The 21,925-nt window shown below is 37.4% G+C and overlaps 1 protein-coding gene across 2 annotated transcripts in view; it reads left to right on the forward strand.

The window, feature by feature from the left end:
* ACOXL (acyl-CoA oxidase like) overlaps positions 1 to 21,925 on the forward strand; it is a 511,030-nt gene that overhangs the window by 47,632 nt on the left and 441,473 nt on the right. For both annotated transcript variants that reach the window (XM_051975799.1, XM_051975800.1), the window contains exon 3: positions 14,869 to 14,952. In XM_051975799.1, coding sequence (XP_051831759.1) covers positions 14,869 to 14,952 — 84 coding nt within the window. The remainder of the gene's footprint in view (positions 1 to 14,868; positions 14,953 to 21,925) is intronic.

The following is a 21,925-nucleotide window of genomic DNA, read 5'->3' on the forward strand; positions in this document are numbered from 1 at the left end:
ATTTATTCTCATTTAATATACGTAATTAGTATATTTCTTTCTATTCTTCCTTTTTGTCAGTTTAAATTAGATTATTATTATAGACCTTTATTTTTGATGGCTTTAGGGGAACTTCTACTAAGAAAATTTCCTTTACCAACATAGATTAGAAATTGTTCTGCATAAGTTACTGTCCCAGGGTCACACAAGACTTCCTTTCTTTAATGCTGTCTTTCTATGATATTGTACCATAATGCCTTTTAATTTTCTAAGTGATATTTTTTATAATTCTGTCAGTATAGTTAAATGTCAGATGTTGTACCTCTTTCCACAGTGTTCTGATGCTCTAGCCCTTTATTTTGAGTCTGTTACCTTGCCTGTTTCTTAGGACATCATCTCTATGTTGATTAGTAGAGAAATGAAAGCATGTTTTAGGAGTTGAAATAGTTTTTAGGTGAAAAGCTCTGAATACATGTTGATTTTTGACTTCCTAGTCATTTCCAAGCCATACTACTTTTACTCCAACCATCTTCATTGTTTCCTTTATTCCTTCTCATCCTTCTCCTATTTGAATTTTGGATTCATCCCCTGAGACCCTAGGCTTTGATGGCTGAACTTTTGCATTATCTTGCATAGAATCAGGTCTTCACATCACTTCCCCGACATTACTCAATCATGCTGCTGCCATCTTACATCCTTCCCATCCCTTTCATTTCTCCATTGCCACCTGAGGGCAAGAAATGTCTTGCTTGTTTGTAATTGCATCATTACAAGCTTCAACAGAGGGCCTGGGGTGTAGTTTGCTGTTAATAAATTCTATTTCATTCACTCACTCACTCATTTAATAGTTTCCATGGTCACCTGTTGCAAATTTTTTTATCCATATGGACTATAAAATATAAAGCTTTAATTTTTCTCAGCCCCAAATGGGGATAACAATATATTCTCTACCTCAGAGGACTGTTTCTAAGGAAGTGCTTTGTAAGCTTTAAAATAGTTAAATGTGAGCTCTGATTATTATTTGGGGTTGACCGATTTATAGAGAAATCCTCTTTTTGTCACATAAATTGTAAGAGTATATTAAACACTGATTTCTATCCTGATCTGTTTCAGAAAAAAGGCTTCCAAACTTAATTCATGCTTTTAAAATTTTTTTTTACTTTTTTTTTTTTTAACATTTTTTACATGTTACTGTAAGAAGACTTTGAGCTGACATGGAGTAGAGGTCAACAAAATCAGTTGCTTGTTAATTTGAATCTTTATCCCTCTACAAAGATGAGTTCTGTGTTAGAGCTACCCTTTTCATTTCAGCATTAAGTATGGAGGTCTGTTTTGTCCCATTGTGTAACCACACAAAATGGTAAAGACCAAAGAGAGCCCAGTATGCTTTTGAGGGCTGATCTAATGCTTCTTTTGGGCAAGAAAGGTATACAAGTTTGGAGCAGATCTTGTATACCTTTTGTATACCTTGTATCTATGATAGAGTTGAGCCAAACCCACAAGTCAACCTCATCACTGACCAACCTTTCTCAGGGTCCTTTTTGCTAGAGATGACATAATTTGGCCCAACTTTTTGTGGCTACTTGGAATTGAGCCTGCTTCTCTGTGGAGCTTGGAACCAAAATATCCTTGGCAAAGGATAGGCAGAAGCTGAGCATTGAGAAAATGATTATTCCTCTCATAGCAACTTGACTCACAATTAATTGCCAGGAATATTAGAAATAGCAACCTGGTATATTTTCACAATTTTTGTATGAAATAATGCATACATATTCATCTGGAAAATGAAAATCTCAACATAGAAGAGTTGAAAGAACTGACCAAGATTGAAAAATTATTTTTTATGGAGCCAGTTTAACAGTAGGTTAAATGGACAACATTTAAATGTCTACCCTGTAGCCAGTACCACTCTGTGAATGTCCTCTCTTTTTGGCTTCCACACCTCCTCTCTATTAGAATAGGAGCTTTAATCTTTTGCCTTTCAGACCCAGTTTATCATGTGGTCTAAGAAACTGCCCAGGAGATAATTGAGTAAGGGAGGTTTCTGTCTGCCACAGGGCATTGTCTCCACTGTTATGTTAACTCTGCAAGGTACTAGGCTAGGCAGTGAGGAGATATATTAAGAAACAAAATAATTCCTGCCCTTAAGGAGTTCATTTTCTATTAGGAGCTACAACCTATTTACAAGAACGCAAATTCAACACATAGACACACAGACATATATACATAAACATGGCCACACACATGCAAACACATAAACATACATATAGAGACACATACATATATTCAGATACTAGCATATATCTTTGTATATACATGTATATTTGTATATATGTGTGTGTATATGTATATACACACACACATACATAGCATATATACAAACACACCTTAAATTTCTAGAGAAAACTGGATGCATCAGGCATCCACTCTATACTTTGTAGGAGGACAGGTAATTCTATAAGGTGGAGGTGAAGAGGGTATATATAATTTCAAACCAACTCAGTTAACTCAAGTTTAGATTATCCCAGGTTTCAGGGAACCTGTGGATAGAATCCCAAGCCTTCCCCCATTTGCTCCCATCGGTATCACGTCTATTCAGCATGATCTTACTTGGCTAAGGAAACAGAGCCCCTCTGAGTATATTTAGTGCTCAGGGTCATCAGGAGAAATCTCAGCCTCAGGCCAATCATTACTGATAAAGTCTCCAGCTCCCCTAATCAGCTCAACATGTCCACAGCTTAACTGAGTGTCAGTAACTGAAACCCAGACACGAAGGTTGATCCTTTTATGCTTTTTGCTAATTGCTGCCAGACTCTATTGGGCCCGCCAGATTAACCTGTACAATCCCCTACTTTATGAGGAAGGCTACACACTGGACTTGGTTTCTTTCTTTCTTTCTTTCTTTTTTTAATTACAGCTCTCTTTATACTTTTAATTGTGCACACAGAAATACAATTTCTCTTTTACTATATGTAGTCTTCCTGAAATGCTGGCCACAGTTTTTCCTGTATGTATTGTCTTCAGGAGTTAGAGCACTAGATTGGCCCTTGGAAGTTCCTCTTAGTCTAAAATGAAGTTCTCCCAGGCTCTAGTTATTCTCTTCCTTTCAGTAAATTCTCAAAAATTAATAAACCAAAAGGAAATTAGACTAATAATAAGAATATAATGGGAACTTGTTGTAGTCTCCTGTCTTCACTGTAGTCTCACAAACTTCAGCAGCACATCTGCTCTAGAAGACTCTCAAATTCTATTCTGCAAATAGCTGGAGCTGTGGTCTACTTCAGTAATTCTAGAAGAAATGCTTTATGATTCCCACCCTTTCAGAGAAATATCAGATCATTAAGATAAAAAGACGTACATATGTTTATATTTTTTGCACTTTTGTCTTTCCCTCATTCTGATTTTATTTTATTTTCCTGTCACCTTTTGCTGACATTCATCTGTACCCTGAAACAATAAGTGATATGTAATGATGGTGTCCTTTTAACCAATGAGTGGAGTAGTGGAAGCCAGAGCTAGGTTACGCTTGGTGTTTACTTCCAGATCTCCATGGACACTATTCAGGCCAAGAATAAGCCATTAAAATATTTCCATTTCACTCCTTTCCCTCTCCTCCCCTTTCCACCCCTGCCATCTGTAATAGATTTGAAATGTTCCAATAATTTCAAACCTAAAAAGAACGAAAGTTCCTAGGGTTTACCAGAGCACACACACAACATTCCTGAGCCTGCATGATCCCATCCCGAGGCAGCACCAGTCTTGCACCTGTTTCTTCTGTCCACGGAATTAAATCTCTTTGTGCACCTTGGCCAAGAGTTCATTCACATCCTCTTTCAGAATCCAGCTGTGAGTTCAATACACTCTGAGATGGATTGATTTGGAGGGTTGAGTCATAGGCGATACATGACTCATGGTTGTCTCAACGGTAACTCCTGGGGGAGCATTTGGAAGCAGCCAGGCAACAAGAATTACCTAGGAGAAATTGCCCCCATTTTAACACTGTATGTGACCCTGGGCAAGAGAAGTCACTTATCCTGTTTCATCTTCTGTCAAAGGGGGATAATGAAAGCTGCCATAACAAACTCAGCATGATTGTGAGAGAATCAGAGAAGATAATTCCTGTGAAAGTACCTTAAAACTGTCAAGTGGAGTCTAAGCTATAAAAAATATTTAGAGGAAGGTCCCCAGAACATTGGGTGGATCCTCAGTGGTGAGTTTGTAGGAGACCCTGAACAAGATGAGAAGATATGACTGGCTTTCAATCTTTATGGATGGAAGGAATATTCAAATAGGTCAGATCAAAGAACCCTCCAAGAATTATTATTATTACATAGCATTTATCTCTGCTGCTGATGGTGGTGATGTTCCTTTAGGAACTATCTCCTTCTCTTCCCCCTTTCCCTCTCTACCTCTCATTTTTGTATCTCTGATGTCTAGAATATAGTAGGTAATCAATAAATGTTTATTGAATTGAGTAGGGCTGTTGTTAGGTTCAATTCTTACCCCTGATACTGACTTACACATCACTTTGCAAATATTACTTAATTCTCACAACAATAGATACTATAATTAGCTCCATTTTTTAGATGAAGAAACTGAAGCAAATAAAGATTAAGTGACTTAAGTATCTCAGACTAGATTTGAACTCTGGTTCTACTATTCCAAGTGCAGTACTCTGTGTACTATGCCAACTAACTGCTTCCTTGGATCTTGGTTTCCTCCTAATTAAATTGACAGGGTATGTCTAGATTGCCTCTGAGGTCCCTTAAAGCTTTAGGACAAGTCATTGGGATCAGCCCCACATATACACAAGTGAGACATTTATCTTAATAGCTTAGAAATCTGACCCCTGGCCATGTAGTTCTGCTTTCCCCTTCATTTTTCTTTCTTCTTCCTACTGAGTTGCAACAGTGGGCCTGGTAGTTTTTGAATGTTTTATTAAAATCCTTAAGTAGTTTTCAAGGTTACTTTCAGCCTCAGACTACATTAGAAATGTCCTACTATTCTGACACAACTGAGAAGTCACAGGTGGTTTGCTCAGGCCCAAATGTCCTCAGTTTCTCTTCTTGATTCTTCTCTCCATCTGTTTTAATCTAAAAGAGCAGTATTTGCATTTTCTAAACAACACAAATCATTCCCTCCCAGAATACTCTGCTTTGCGGTCTGGCCTAGGAATAGTCTTCCAGTGTTAGTTGGGAAAGTAGTTGAACTTTATCTGTCTCATTAAAGTGAGATATGGTTTTCCTTTATAATCCAACCATGTCCTGGGAGGACTGATCTAAATGTAGTCTCTGTTAGACCTGGGAACCGAGATTGGACGCCTGGTTTCCATTTTATTTATGGCAAGGAAATAGACATGCCCATTGAAATAAATTTGGATGAAGATTTGATTTGAATTTGTGTAAGTTTACTGACCAAAAAGAGGCTCACTTAAGAGCTTCCACATTTAAAGGATTATTCTAGTCTTTTTTCTAAGTGCTTCCATGAAGAATGGTTTGCTTGGTCCTTAACTATGTTGGGAATATTTTTTTTATTTTTGTTTTTGATTTTATTTTTAACTCGAAGAAATACTAGATGAACAATTAATAACATTTAAAAATGAAATTAGGCCTCTTTGGCAGCTCAATGGAGAAAATGAAAGCTATCCTTGTCAACCCTAAAACAAAAAACCCTGCTGAAGCTATTAAAATTGAGGTATTTGTAAAATATGTAAATTTATTTAATATATAACATACCTACTTATACTCAGTTGATAAATGATCATGTACATATGTATACATATAATACTGTGAATAATCAGACATACATAGAGCAAGGAGAACATGTAACATGTGCACATATGTACAGATATATTTATTAACATATAGTATACATAAATGTGTGTGTGTTCATTTTATATTAAATATACATGTCAGTAAGTAAACATGCATTTTTATAGTACTTACTATGTGCCAGCCACTATGCTAAGAATATCACAATTATTATCTTATTTAGTCTTTACAATAACCCTGGAAAGTAAATGTTATTATTCCAATTTTAGAGTGAGAAATATGATAACTTTTCTCTTCTTTTAATAGCCAATTCTTAAAATTGGGAAGACCAGGGTTTTTTTCCCTCTTATTTCCTTGTCTAATCTCTCAAGGACAGGGCTGATGGAAGATAGAATTAATATCTTTCTCTTGAGTATAGCTACTCCATGCAAAGGTGACTAGACTGCAGTGTCTTATTGCATCTAAGGCCATGACCAAGCATCCTGATCCTTATCTTGCCACTGGTCTCATCTGACTCTTGAGGAGAAAATGAGGCTGCTGACTTTGCACAGTCTTCCCTCATTTAAATCCAATTCACTTGCATATCATGGTATCACCTCTCTGATCATGGTCCTCTTTGAGAACAAAGAACAAACAATAACTCCATCCAGGCTTCTCATCCAAGTTTAAATCCCTGGTCCATTGCCTTCTGCATAGGGTTGAGTATGGAGATAGGGATTCTTAATTTGGATTGCCCATGGCTGAGGATAATTTAGAAGTTTAATAACTTAATCAACATTCATTAGAATAAATCCAACCCTTCATTGTAATATTCATTATCTTTTTTCTTACTAACCATTCAGAGTTGATTGGAACATCTACTTTTCCAAGGCCATATGAGCCTTGAGCCCTCTGACATGAGTATTTTTGGTATTCAAAAGTGCCTTGACCTCTTTTATTAAAATGCTAGCATTATTCATAAAATGACTAATTTCCTAGAAATTATATATCTCTAGACACTTTAAAATGTCGCAATAGTTGAGAAAACAGGATGGTTAACTGACTTTTCCAGAGTTACACAACTAATAAGTAAACTCAGGTCTTTTAAAACTTCAGTTCCAACATCCTATCCACTCTCTACCCAGATGCATCCAGAACCAGTTTCTATCGATAGAATATAAGGTCCCTGAGAGCTGGGGTTAGCTTGTCTTTGACTGATTCAGGAAACTCCCACTTGACAAGTATTTATTAAGTTATTAGCATTTACTAAGATAGAAAAGCAAAGATTAGACCTTGAATATGTGGTGTTGACTTTGTCAGATTGGGGTAGCAGCAACAAGAATAAAGGGGTGTGCAAACTTGTCCCAGAAGAAAAGTCAACACATGAATGGAATAAGAGATGGAGGCTGCACACAAAGCACTAAAACAGAAGATGACTAAGCTCAGAAAAGACCCTAAGAGGCTTTCAAAGACAATGACCAATCAAACCGATTGAACAAAATTAGCAAAATAATTGCTCTTCTTATACTGAACAACCAAAAAAAGACAGGCTGTGGGTGAAACAAATGACATTAAGTGAATATTTAAAATGCTTATGGATTGTACAAGATAGTTGGGATGGGGGCAGAAGGACCCCCAAAATAAAGGCTTCTAGAATACCCAACAGAAATCATATTAGGATTTCCAACAGCCACAAATGGAGGCCAAGAAAGGATGCTTTGCTCTTTGAAAAAGTGTGTCAACTGTGAGGGTTGTGTTTAAGAAATTCCGATATGTTGAAACTCTGAAGCAGTGTGATTCTGAAAAGAGAAAATGTATACAGACAGAACCATGAAGGGTCACTTATTGTAATAAGAAAATGGGCAAAGACTGAAGCAATCAGGACTTTTCAGTTGGAAAACTCTGAGCTGTGTCCAGATCTTTAGGGTCATGGTGTGGGTCCCTGTCACACATCAGGAAGATGGATTCAGAAATGATTCTTGCTTTAAAATCTGGTGTCCAATTGTTGGTCCTCCTCTTCCCCCTGGAAAGTTTCCTTTTCTTCAGGAAGATTATAATATCATAAATCGCTCCAAATATAAACTTTTAGCATACTTGCCTGTCAGTATAAAATAACCATATCCTTTTTGGGTGGAGGTCATCACATTGTGAGAAGATTAATATCAAGTCTGAAGGAAAAGGAAGCTACTCGAAATTAGAGTAGAGATAGCCAGGCCAGCAATGTGGGACAGTGGAAACATAGCTGGATCTAGAGGCAGAGAACATAAACTCAAATTGTAGCTTTGCCACTTTTTGCTTGTTTGACCTTGGGGAAAACCAATTAACTTCAAAGCCTCATTTTCCTTACCTTTAAAATGGGTTCTAGGTATTTTACAATTCTTTGATCCTCACAAAAACCCTGGGAGGTAGTGCTGTTTAGCTGTTTAAGTCACTTCCAACTCCTCATGATTCCATTTGGGGTTTTCTTAGCGAAGATACTATTACACAATTAGTACGTGTCTGAGGCCAGATTTGAATTTAGGAAGATGAGTCTTGGTTATTCAAGGTCCAGTGCTCTATCCCACTGTACCACTTAGGTGCCCTAACCCTGGGGGGTAGATGATATTATCTCCATTTTACAGATAGAGAAATTGAGGCAGACAGAGGTTAAGTGACTTGCCCTGAGTCATACATCTAGTAAGCATCTGAGGCTAAATTTTTAACTCCAATACAGTGATCTATCTATTATTCTACTCACTGCCATAACTATTGATTTGCCAGAAGTAGGGCATTACCTCAATTTATTTTTCCCAAAAGCTGAAGGTCTCACCCTGTCTCCCTCTAGATCACTATATATGATCTTCCTGAGTTAGGGATAAAGCCTGTGGTCATGAAATAACATGGCCAGAAATAGCTAATATTAATTTTATGGGGAATTTTTAGTTTGCAAAGCATTTTTTAGCCTCTATCTCAATTTTCTAGCTAACAATCTATACTGTGGAGGTAGGTGTTATTAATTCTTCTATTTTATAGATGCAGAAATTGAGATTCAGAAAGATTGAGTTCTCAGGGATATATAGCAAGGGAATTTGAATCCAGACTTTTCTTCTTACAAGTCCAACACCATCCACTGTACCACAATGCCTTGGTTGAAGATTTGATTGAATGAGATTCATGTTTCTAAACAAGAGCTTCTTAGCACAGAGTTTTAAATCAGGCAACCATGTTTTAGCAGAGGTATGTGGCAGAGTAGGGAAATTGGAATGCTTGTACTAAAGTTTCATCTTGAACCTAAGCATTCCCTGTTCATATTAATTGTGTGGCCATGAGCAACTCACCTAATCTAAAGATTCCCACTTGTTCCAAGACAGCGTAAGAGTTGCCAAACTATACTGGAGGATCAAATAATTGTAAAATGCCTAGCATATAATAAGTGCTATATAAGCAGTAGATGTTATTATTGTTATTACTATTAAGGAAAACAGTATTGAGCTCTATTTTCAATTTTCCAGATTTATAAAACTAACCCATCAGTTGTTATTATTTGAAGAACAGTCAGAACGCCCTTTCAACAGGGAAAAAAACTGGCAAAATCAAGAGAGAACTATTGGATTAAATGGGATTTTCCACACATGAAAACCCAAAAGGCTGATGAATATCCTAGTCTAGCCAAACTATATTATGGGATTGGATGAGGAACCTATCAAGCTCATCCATCAGTGCAGATATCTTGGACCAGCTACTGCAAATGGATAGTATTTGGACTCGAAACTGAACAGGAGAAGAGTAGACTATGTTGCCTTGGGGAAACTGCATAGTTCCTTTAAAAATCTTGATATTCTCCTTGAAACAATGGTTCACCTTTTGGACACCAATATACCTTGGGTAATATAAGAGCTATGTAGCATTTTGAGGTTTACAGAATGCTTATTCCAAATACCATGTCATCTGATCCTTAGAATAACCCTGAGAAGTAGGTGCTATTATTATTCCATTTTACAGATGAAGAAATCAAGGCTGAGTTGTAGCTAGTAAATCTCTGAGGCGGAATTTGGATCTAGGTCCTCTGACTCAAAAGCCTTTGTTACTTGCACTGTCCCATGATGTGAATCATGAAATATCACAGTCCCTAAAACATTAAAGTTGTGGGTCAGCCAAAGAGGAAGAATTACATGGTTGGCCAAATGGGCTATAACATATTTTACAATAAAGAAAATTCATAGGAGAAGTAAGATAAATGATGTCATCAAAGAAATGTGTTATCAGAAAGAAAGATGAACCAGTCATGCCCATGAGAGCCAAGGATAAGCTAGGGTACCGCCCACCTGCTGTCCATGTAATATGATGAGATTTATATGATGGCTCATGCATGGAAGTTTAGAATCCTTGTTGCAGGTTTTTGGGAGCATGAGAACAAGGGCAGTCCAGCACAAGCAGACACAAATGGATGAAAATTTACATCATGGGAGATAATTTCTACATCGGAGAGATCACGGATCAAAAATAAAAAAATACATGTAAAATGAGGACTCCAGGGATATTTAAGCAATGTCTTATAGTTTTGTTTAGGACTAAATCCTTCACACAGAGACCTAAGGAGAACTTTGTTATTGTTTGTTCAGTCATTTTTCAGGTTTATCTGATTCTCCATCTAGGGTTTTCTTGGCAGAAATATTTAAGTGGCTTGCCATTTCCTTTTCTAGTTCATTACACATATAAGGAAATTGAGGTAAATAGGATTAAGTGTCTGAGGCCACATTTGAACTCAGGAAGATGAGACTTTCCACTTCCAAGCCTAGTGTTCTTTCCACTGCATCATCTAGTTTGCCCTAAGGAGCACCGATATAACTCTGTTTAAAAAAAATATGTGTGTGTGTATACACACACACACACATGGACACAAGGTTTTTTTGTTTTTTTTTTTTGTGTGTGTGTGTGTATACACACATACACACATATACACACATATATAGTTAACCATCATATCATTAGGTATTTGGTCTTTGTGGATGAGTCAATATTAAAAAAAAAACTTTTTAAAGTAGAGTTTCATGTTAAAACTGACTAGGCATTTAATGCATTATTGGTTTAATTGTTAATTGATCCAACATTTCTTTTTTTGTAAAAAAAAATTCAATAGTGTTTACTTTTTTAATATGTGTAAAAATAGTTTTCAATATTCATTTTTGTAAGACTTTGTGCTCCATTTTTTTCTCCCTCCCTCAGTCCCCCATAAATCGGAGCCAAAGCGGAAAAAAACACGAGAAAGGAAAAAAAACCTATCAAAAACAAAGGTGAAAATACTATTCTTCATTTCACATTCAATTTTCACAATTCTCCCTCTGGATGGAGATGGCATTTACCATCCCAAGTATAGAAATTTTCCTGTGATCCAACCTTTCTGGAGAGCAATTTGGAACTATCCCCAAAGGGTTATACTATGTCACATCTTTCATCCAGTAATATTTCAACTAGTTCTGTATCCCAAAGAAATCAAAGAAAAAGGAAAAGAATCCACACACACACACACACATACATACATACATATATATATATGTATATATATAATATATATTTTTTTCTATAGCAGCTCTTTTTGTGATGGCAAAGAATTGGAAATTGAGGAATCCCCATCAACTGGGAAATAGCTGAATAAGTTATGGTATATGGTTGTGATGAAATACAATTGTGCTATAAGAAATTATGAACAGCATGATTTCTGAAAAACCTAGAAAGATTTACATGACCCAATGCAAAATGAAGTGAGCAGAAGTAGAACAATGTACACAGTAATAATAACATTGTACAATGATGAATTATGAAGGACTTAGGTACTCTCAGCAACACAGCGATCCAAGACAATGCCAAAGGACTCATGATGAATGATACTATCCAGAGGAAAAAAACTGATGAAATATCAATGCAAATCAAAGCATACTATTATTCTCTTTCTTTTTTTATTTTTGTCTGTTTTCTTTTACAATATGACTAAAATGGAATTATGTTTTACATGATTCCACATGGATAACCTATATTGGATTGCTTAGGAAGGGGAGAGGGAAGAATGGAGGGAGAGAATTTGGAACTTAATTTTTTTTTAAATTGTTAAAAATTGTTTCTATGTATAATTGGAAAAAAATAAAATATTATTCAAAGAAAAAGAAGTGACTAGAAATGTTAGTGTTGATTCCTTTATTGAAGTCTGAAGTGAAGAAATGCCAATCATGTCAAAAGGAGTCCGATGTCACTTAGATTATCCACATACTTGAGTATTTATGAAAATTTGTTGGAAAAAAAAACTTTCTGCATTGGAGGGATGTATTATTGATGTAGATCAAATCAATGTAAAGGATACATATGGAGGCTTCCTGTAACTAAGAAAAAGATTTGATGTAGGGAGAACTGACATAATGGATATAGTGTTGGGCACTGGAGTCTGATAGAGTTCAACTCTAGCCTGAGACACTTACTGTTATCTGAACCTAGGAGAGTCACTATTTGCCTCAATTTCGTCATCTATAAAGTGAGGATAGTAATAGTCCTCACCTCCTATGGTTGTTGTGAAGATCAAAGGAGATAATAATTATAAAATACTTTGCACAATGACTGGCATGTAGCAAGCACTATTAATAATGGTAGCTAACATTGATATAGTGCTTATTGCAGATGAAGAAATTGAGTTTGATAGAAGGTATGTGATCTTTCCCAGAGCTACATAGTTAGAGGTAGCCAGGTGGTACTGTGGATAGAGTGATGGTACAGTGGATAGAGTGCTAGGTGTGAAGTCAGGAAAACTCGGCTTCTTGAGTTCAAATCTGACCTTAGACATTAACTGTGTGATCCTGGGCAAATCACTTAACTCCATCTCATTTCCTCATCTGTAAAATGATCTGGAGAAGGAAATGTCAAATCACTCTAGAATCTTTACCAAGAAAATCCCTAGTTGGGATCATGAAGAGTTGAGCATGACTGAATTGATTGAACACCACAACTAGCAAATAAGTATCTGAAATCACTTTTGAAGTTAGGTCATCTTAACTCTTGGACCAAAGCTCTATCCACTTAGCAGATTCTGGTCAAGAATATAAATGCAAAAATATAAAGACTTTTTATCAACTAGGTAGCAAGATTAAAACCTGTCAATTGAGGCATAATATTGAAGCTGGAGGAACATTTGAAATCAGTTAGTCTATTTTAGAGAAAAGTTAATTGAAAAAAGAAAAGTAGCAAAGTATCTTATACATGGTCCCACAAGTAATTATTGGTGACTTGGGGACTAGAATTTCACCTCTCCTTTGACTTAGTTCAATGCGCTTTTTTAGTCATTAGTCTAGTCTTTCACCAAGGTGAACTACTGGATAAAGTGCTGGACTTAGAAAGATTTAATTTCCAGAATTCAAATCTGGTCTTGGACTAGCTATGTGATCTGGATGGGTTACTTAACCCTGTTTGCCTCAGTTTCCTTTTCTGAAAAATGGTGATAATAATATCACTCACAACCTATGATTGTTGTGAGCACCAGATGAGATCATAATGTAAAGTACTCACCATAATGTGTGGCCCATGGTAAGTTCTATATAAACATTAGCTATTATTCTTTCACCAAATCAGAGAGATTGTAACATTTGTGTTCTACATTTGACAATGTAAGATGGTTCTGTCCATACCTAGAAAGGGATTATTATGTCAATTATGAAGCATTAACAGGCAAACATTTGTAAGGATTTCTTTAATAGGAGAAAGAAAGCTGAGTTTGTACTGAAAGGATTTGGGTTCATATCTTATCCCTTGTACTTACCACTATATGAGCTTGGGCAAATCACATCACCTCCCTGGATCTCAGTTATTTCATGTGGAAAAAGAGAGGATGTTACTAGATGACCCCTGAGATTCCTTCAAGTTTTGTATCTATATCTATGAACTTGTAATTGAAAGGATCATTCTGCCATGAAGAGAATGTAGAAAGGGAGCAAATAACTTTGGCCATTTTTAGGGTTCCCAGATTATAAAATGGGGGGATTATTTCATTTGTTGTTGTTCAGCCATTTTCAGTCAAGCCTGATTCTTTGTGACCCCACTTGGGATTTTCTTGGCAAAGATCCTGCAACGATTTGCCATTTCTTCTCCAGCTCATTTTACAGATAAGGAAACTGAGGCAAATAGGGTTAAATAACTTGCTCGGGGTCAAACAGCTAGTAAATGACTGAGGCCGGATTTAAACCCCTGAATATGAGTCTTTACAACTCCAGGCTCCAGTTCTATATACCTAACTGCCTATTAAACATAATAAGTAAAACTAACTGGAAGGGAAACATCACAAAAATCAATGAAAATGGTGGTAATGGGAATGGATATAATCCGGGCAGAGGAACCAAAGAAAATGCTGACACTGCAAAATCTTCCTAGCAGCAAGGGGCCACATGTAGTAAGGAGGATGGCGGCTTTGAGATGCCCCAGATTGGCAGCCATGCAGAAGTATGTTTAGAGGTAGAATGCACACGGGATTTAAAGTCAGAATAAACATAGGTTTGATTATCCCACTTAACACTAGACAAGGTAATTATAGACAAGTTGCCTACTTTCTCTATTTCATTTTTGGTAGAATGGAGATAATCAGAGGGTTTTTGTGTAGCTCAAATGACATTATATAGGTAAAACGCTTCAAAGGGAGTAATATGGTACAATGGAAAAAGCCCTGAGTTAGGAGTCAGAGGATATGAGTTCAAATCCTTCCTGAAGGTGATCCAGGACTCATTAAAGCACTATGAGCAAGAGCTCTCTAAAAATAATTTGCATTTGATTTTTTTCTGACTGGAGTGTTTCCCCAGAATTCTCATATCTGCTGGATTGTAGGAGGATGGGAATTTCTAAATATGTGATTAGTACTGACTCAAACACACCTACCATGTTTCTAAAAATATCTTCAAAAAGAGCATACTAGAAAGGAGCGAGTGGGATCAGACCACAATCCAAAAAGAGATATCAGAAGGTGCTGGGGTTAGTTGCTGAGTTACCAGATGAAGCTATCAGAGGCTAGAGGGGTAGAAGCCCAGGCCCCTTATCCTGGCTAACGCTGGAACTTGAAAGTTCTAATGGGAGTCATTGATCTTCAGGGGTCCAAATATGATGAAGACTTAACATGAGATATGGCTTGTTTCAGGCAGAGAAGAAGAAGAATTTTGTCAGGAAAAGTCTTGTCATTGGAGAAGTCCTTTCCACAGCAGACATGGCGACAGGAGTAAAGGTAAGAGAGAATGGATCCCTAATGGAATTCCACTAACTCAGAGAAAAATGAACTTGTTGGAACTGATTTTGAGCATGTACATAACTTACACCCATCCCTCAAGATTAGGTTTGTTTCACTCCTTCATGTAACAGGCAGCATACTGTTGTTGTTTGTCCTTTGTTCTTGAAGAGCACCATGACATCAGGGAGATGATTCCTTGACATGCAAGTGAATTGGATTTAAGTGAGGGAAGGCTGTGAGACACTGGAGGAAGCACTAGATACAGTCAAGAAGACATGGCTTCAAATCCTATCCCTGACACTTACTGGCTGAAGGATTCTAGACAAATCACTTAACATATGTTTGCCTCAGGGGACTCCTTAAGATCTATTTTAGGCTGGTTGTATTGGTGAAGGGAGTTCCTACATTGGGACTACTGAAGATGTCACAAATCTTTTGCATTCTATCATTTATTAATTCAACAAACTTCAACATCAGCAGTAATAATTAACCTTTATTTAGTTCTTACTATCTGCCAGGCATTGTACTAAACACAATTATTATTTCATTTGACCCTCACAGCCTTGGGAAGTAGATGCTTTTATTATTTTCATTTTGCAGATGAGGAAATTGAGACAAACAGGGGTTATGTAATTTGCCCAGGGTCACCCAGCCAAAAGGATTGAGACCTGATTTGAACTCAGGTTTTCCAGATTCCAGGCCCAACACTATCAATTGGATCACCCAATCGATTTATTGAGCAGCTTATTTTTTGCACTTATATTTATTGAGCAGCTGTTATATGCAGAACACTATAAAGTAGAGAATGAAGCATTCTGAGTTCATTTTGGTCTGATCAGCCATTGTCAGATAAAGTATAACTTGACTCTTACATAGTCATGTCGTTTTGATCTTCTTTGAGAAAAAAGGACAACTGACTGTCCTATGTGACAGAATGAGGAAAAAGTTCAAACCAAAAGTCTAATAAACAGATCAAATGTGCTGGTTGATACCACTATGGCTTTCTTTATATTGTCTGCCCCAAGAAACCTTTACTGATTCTGTGTTTCCACCCCTAAGAACTGGTAATGATCTTTCTTTTCCCCCATTACACTTCATAAAGTATGTTGTGCCTTGCTTAAGCATTTATATGTTAGATCCTATTAAAAACTACCTATTTCTTTCTTTGAATTGTGTTATAAGCTTTATAAGGACAGGAATTATATTTTCACTAAACTTTGTCCCTTCTCCAGTTCTATGTACACAGTAAGGGATTTAATAAATGTTTGTTGAATATAATTTAATTGAATTTAGACCAGTTGTTGTTCAGTTGTTTTTTAGTTATTTCCAACTCTTTGGGACATTATTTGGGGCTTTCTTAATGAAGTTATTGGTATGAGTGGCCATTTTCTTCTTCAGCTCATTTTAAAAACGAGGAAACGGAGACAAACAGGGTTATATGATTTGCCCAAGGTCACAAAGCTGGTATCTGAGACTGAGACTTCAACTCAGTAAAATGAGACTTTTTGATTCCAGACCTAATACTGGACCAGCCATCTCCAAATGAGGATAGGAGTTCATAAAAATAAAAAAACCTATTACTCAAGTATACCTCATTTAACATATTTTGTGAGCTCAAGGACTTGAGAAAATAAATAATTCCTCTTCTCCTAAAAGCTGGGGACTTTTGTCCAAGATCTTTAGCATTGACATGGCAACTTCTTTTACTTGCTTACTTCCTCCTTATTTCCATCTCTCACACCCTCTATCTATGAATTTAGGATGTGGAAAAATCATGGGAAAATATGTGGCACATAGAAGTCATTGAGGCCTTTTGTCTGAAGACCCTAGCAAAATATTTGTGTCTTTTAAACAGCTTAATTAAGGTTTGAGTGATGCTTGTACAGAATGCAGTAAGAATGAGTGCAGAATTGATTCAAATGCAAATTTTTATCCTTTGTGGTCACTGATGAGGGAATATTTTTCACTTTTATCAGCTTCTCAGATGGGGTAGGCTAAAAAGTCATAGGAACTTAAGACTATGAGCTACTTGAGGGCAAGGAATGCATTCTTGCCTCTCTTTGTACTGATATATAGCAGTTTTTAATAAAGGTTTCTTGATCTGATTTGGAACAAAGGAATTTTGCCATACTAAGCCATAAGTCGATGGTAACCCAGTATTTTACTGCACAAAGAGTGTCCCAAAGAGGGTAATTTCCTTCCTCAGATTTTGGGGAAAGAAAGGAGCACAAGTTCTTTGGGGGGTCCTTGGGAGCTCATAGAGGTGAGCAGCCTGCTTGGGAATTGTCGGGGCATCCCAGGTTTCCTCACAGCCCTAGAACAGCTGGATTACATTCACTCTCTTTGCTTGATTTCTTGCGTGAGCCTGGTTGTCAGCTGGAGGAGAACAGTGTCAGATCTAGAATCCCTCAAAGTCAGCTCCATCCTGGCAGGTCAGAATACATTTTACTTTTTCCATCAAAACTTTTATTTATCTAAAAGGCTTTGGGTGTCCCTGAGAGCTTTGGATAAACACAGTTGTACTCGAGCAGCTAAATCCTGGCAGGAGCTAAAGTCTGGCACGGGGGCTGATTTGCAGTGGAATGGGGAGAGAAGAGAGAGAGAGATGCCAAGGAAAGGAGCTTAGTTTGCTGAGGATTTTGAATCCCCAATCTAGTTTGGGAGAGATCCCAGGGAAGGCTTCAGATGGGCCAAAAAAATTGATGCAATCTGGAAACACTTTACTGTTGAAAGAAGTGTGACGTGCTTCCTTCTCTTCTTCCTAACGACCTTTGAGTTTTCTCTCTCTCATTTAGATGTTCTCATTATTCTTCTGCGTTGGCATTAATGGGCATCCTAGTGCCACTTACCCTCCCCTCTATAGCCCCCAACTTTTAAGATGGCAGGAGAATCCCTTTCCCTCAGGGATGAAAAGATTCCCAATCATCTGTTTCCTCTGAAAAATGATCAGAAAATCAAAGTTTCCTTATATCTCTAAGTCAGCTGAGATATCCTAGAATTCATGTAGGAAGCCTATTAGTCTCACTACTCTATAAATGAGTTCCCAGGGAACTGGATCTGTACATTGTGGCTGGGGTTCCAGGTGTCCCTAAAAAAGGAAACACAGGTGAAGAGTCATACATGGCTTTGTCCAATGACTCAAGTCCATCCTGTGGTCTGCCCCTTTCCTCTCCTCACAATGATCCTCAGCTAGTAGTTGGGCTCCCCCAATGGGCTCCAGTGACTACAAGAAACTCATTTTATTGTATTTGCTCAATTTGCTGCTGTTGTTCAGTTGTGTCTTCATGACCCCATGGATCATAACATGCCAAAACCTCCCTTGGGATTTTCTTGATAAAGATGTTGGGGTGGTTTGATAGTTCCTTCTCCAGTGGATTAAGGCAAACAAGGAGATCACACAGCTAAGTGTCTGAGACCAGATTTGAGATCAGGAAAAAGTCATCTTCCTGACTCCAAGCCCAGTGTTCTCTCCACTGAGCTGCTCAACTGCCTCTATTCATTCAATGTTGTTGTTGCTTTGTTGTTTCAGTTATCTTCGACTCTTCATGAACCCATTTGAGGTTTTGTTGGCAAAAATACTGGAGTGATTTGCCATTTTCTTCTCCAGTTCATTTTTACAAATGAGAAAACTGAGGCAAACAACATTAAATGACTTACAACTAATAAGTATCTGAGTCTGGATTTGAACTCAGGACTCTAGCATTCTATTCACGGAACCACTTGGGTACTCATTCACTCAATTATAAAACCCTTAATAAAAAGTAAAGCTCTTCTTGATTGATTTATGGGGACCTCAGTTTCCTCCTTTATAAAATAGGAACAAAATTACTTGTATTACATATCTCACAGTATTGTTTTGAGGAATGTACTTTGTAAGACTTCAAGTACTATGTACCTAGTCATTTATATGTTCTTTCCTCCATTAGAATGCGTGCTTCTTAAAGGCAGGGACTGAGTTTGATTTTTTAGTTTGGTTTCTTTTTTGTCTTTTTTTTGATATCCTATCCCAGTGCCTGGCATATAGTAAGCAATAAATATTTGTTGACTGACTGATTTTCACGGTCTGTGGACTTGTGGTTGTCACCAAGGCCATCATCCAGAGTTGGGATCATCCAGACACAGCTGTAGTCCTTTCTGTAGACAAGTGAAGACAGAGTGGTGAAAAGGAGCTTTCCAAAAGAGACACCACATCTAAATGGAGGTCATCTCTACTTAAGCATTTATTTTTTCCATTACTTCACCCTCCATTGCACCCAAGACATGTGTATGCCATTTATTGTCCTCATTTACTGATGCACATCAGACAAGGAGGAGGATGCTGGATTTTCACCATAAAGATGATGCTCCTGATGCACCATCAATGGGGTACTTGTGCCCAGTTTGTCTCCAGTAGCAGGGGTACATTTCTGCTCCATTCTCCTTCCCTCGAGTCTGCATTTGTGAGATGTTCAGTCAGGAATTGCTAGAGCTATAGTTCATTTCCAAACCTACCTAGCCTTCATCATACTTATGATCTCAGTTTCTTTAGTACTAATGTTTTAGTACTGACCCATGGAGAAAAGACTTAAACCAGCAGTTATGTTGGTGTTAGTTTTAAAAAAGTAGAGACATCAATTGATGGAACAGTAGGCACTCAACATACAGGAGCAAACTAACATGGCAAGATAGTGTTTGAAAAATCCTAAGCCTCAGTTACTATGGTAAAGTCTCATCACTTGTTCAAAAGTTCAAGAAAATTTAGGTATAATATTATTTTTAAAATGGGATTAACTTCTGGGTATGAGCAGAATCCCTTTGATCCCAGAGATTTTTTGCTGTGTCACTGAATACAGATACTTCTCTGTACATCCTTGAAGGAAAAAGGATTCTGAGACAGAATCTAAATCAGACCCTAACACCAATATTATCCTAAGGAGAATTAACATTAATACAATAGCTGTCTTATTTCAGTAGACTTTGGGAGATGACTCATGCAAACTTTTTCTCCATCTTTCATTATCTTGGTGGTCACTTTGGAAATTGAGTATGATGGGGAAGGAAGCAAAAATTAGAGGCACTGGGATAGAAAGCTTTTTGGCCACTTACTTACTTTTCTCCAGAAGCATGATTAGAAGCAGATCTCTTGAGTTATATGGGACAGTAATTTTAAAGGTGTGTTCTGTGGACTCATGGAAGACCCTTTCAGGGGGTCCAGGAGATCAAAACTTTTCATAACAATAAGTACTGAATCCACCATTAACATTTATTAAGCTCTTATTACATGAAAGGTACTATTCTAAACATAGGGAATACCAAGAAAGGTAAAAAACAGTCAATAAACAATATGGAAATATGCACGTACAAACAAGCAAAGTGCAAGATAAATTTGAAATAATCAATAAAGAAAAAGCACTAGAATTAAGGGGCCTCAGGAAAGGCTTCCTGTAAAACTTGATATTTAATTGGGACTTGAAAGAAACTAGGGAAGCTAGAAGATAAAGCTAAGGAGGCAGAGCATTCCAGGCACGGGGAAACAATCAGAAAAAGTGCCTTGAGTTGGGAGTTGAAGTTTCCTGTTTGAGAAATATCAAAAAAGTCAATGTCGCTGGATCATAGAGTATAGAGTGGGGTGATGGTGGAGGTGCAAGATACTAGAAGATTGAAAAGGTGTTGGGGTGAGAGCAGTTTATGAAGGGGATTTTATATTTTTTTCTGGAGGTAAAAGGGAGTCATTGAAGTTTATTGAGTAGGGGAGTGACATGCTCAGAACTGTATTTTAGGAAGATCCATGGGACAGCTGAGTGGATGATGGACTGGAGGAGAAGGAAGGAGACTTGCAGCCGGAAGACCAACCAGTTACTCTAGGCATAAAGTGATGAGATATTATGAAAGTGAAAACAACAGAGCCTTGGTAACAAGCCAGATAAGGGGTAGTGATGAGAGAGTGAGGAATCAAGAATGACATCTAGGTCGGGAGTCTGGATGACTGAGAAGATGGCAGTACTCTCAGAAATAGTAGGTTAGGAAAAAAGGAGGGTTTGGGAGGAAAGATAATCAGTTTTGGACATGTTAAGTTTAAGATGTTTACAGGATATTCAAGTTCAAGAAGTTTACTTTGGTAATTGCCGATGTGAGACTACAAGTCAGCAGTTAGATTAGGGTTAGAGAAGTAGCTTTGAGAATCCACTGAAGCCAATGAGAATCCAAGGATTATAAAGAGAACAGAGAAGAGGGCCCAAGACAGAGCCCTGTGGAACACCTATAGCTTAATGCTAAGATGTTTACATTTCTAACACAGTAAATGTCAATGGATACAGCCTACAAAAACAAAAGCTTATTTGGAGGAAGATCTTCAATAATTTTTAAGAGTGTAAAGAGGTCCTGAGACAAGAAAAAATTGAAAACCACCGCTTTAGAAGTCTTTTTCCCTGGGCCCTCAGAATTAGTCTTTTCTGAAAGCCTTCCATATTATAGCCTGGGATCAGAAGAACTGAGTTTAAATCCCAGCCCTAGCATACTTCCTCGCTGTTTGATGCTGAGCAAGTTGCTTAATTTTTCTGTGCCCCAGCTTCCTCCTCTTGAAGTGAGCATTACCAGCCTCACAGAGTTGTTGTGCTATAGGAAAGCACTATATTAATATCAATTATAATTCTTGTTACTTGGGGTGATGTAGAGTAGAATTGTAGCAGCAGCTGTGAATGGATCACAAGTGCATCAATGGCCACTTGGTTCCCTTGCTTAGACCCTTTCACCCATGAGGCCATGGGATAACACGGGCCCATATTTTCTATTTATCTTTGTTCACATAGGGCACCTCAACTCCCCCTCCTATAATCATGTCACTGACGTTAAGTCATACACCTTCTCACTCACCCTCCATCCTTGTCAGTGGTCCTCAAACTTTTGTTCTCAATATCTTTATCCTACTAAAAATGATTGAGGATCTGTCCGAAGAGTTTTTGTTTATGTGGTTTATAATTATAGGTATTGA

The sequence above is a fragment of the Antechinus flavipes genome, chromosome 2 (genome assembly GCF_016432865.1).
Source record: "Antechinus flavipes isolate AdamAnt ecotype Samford, QLD, Australia chromosome 2, AdamAnt_v2, whole genome shotgun sequence".
In the NCBI taxonomy this organism is placed as follows: Eukaryota; Metazoa; Chordata; class Mammalia; order Dasyuromorphia; family Dasyuridae; genus Antechinus; species Antechinus flavipes.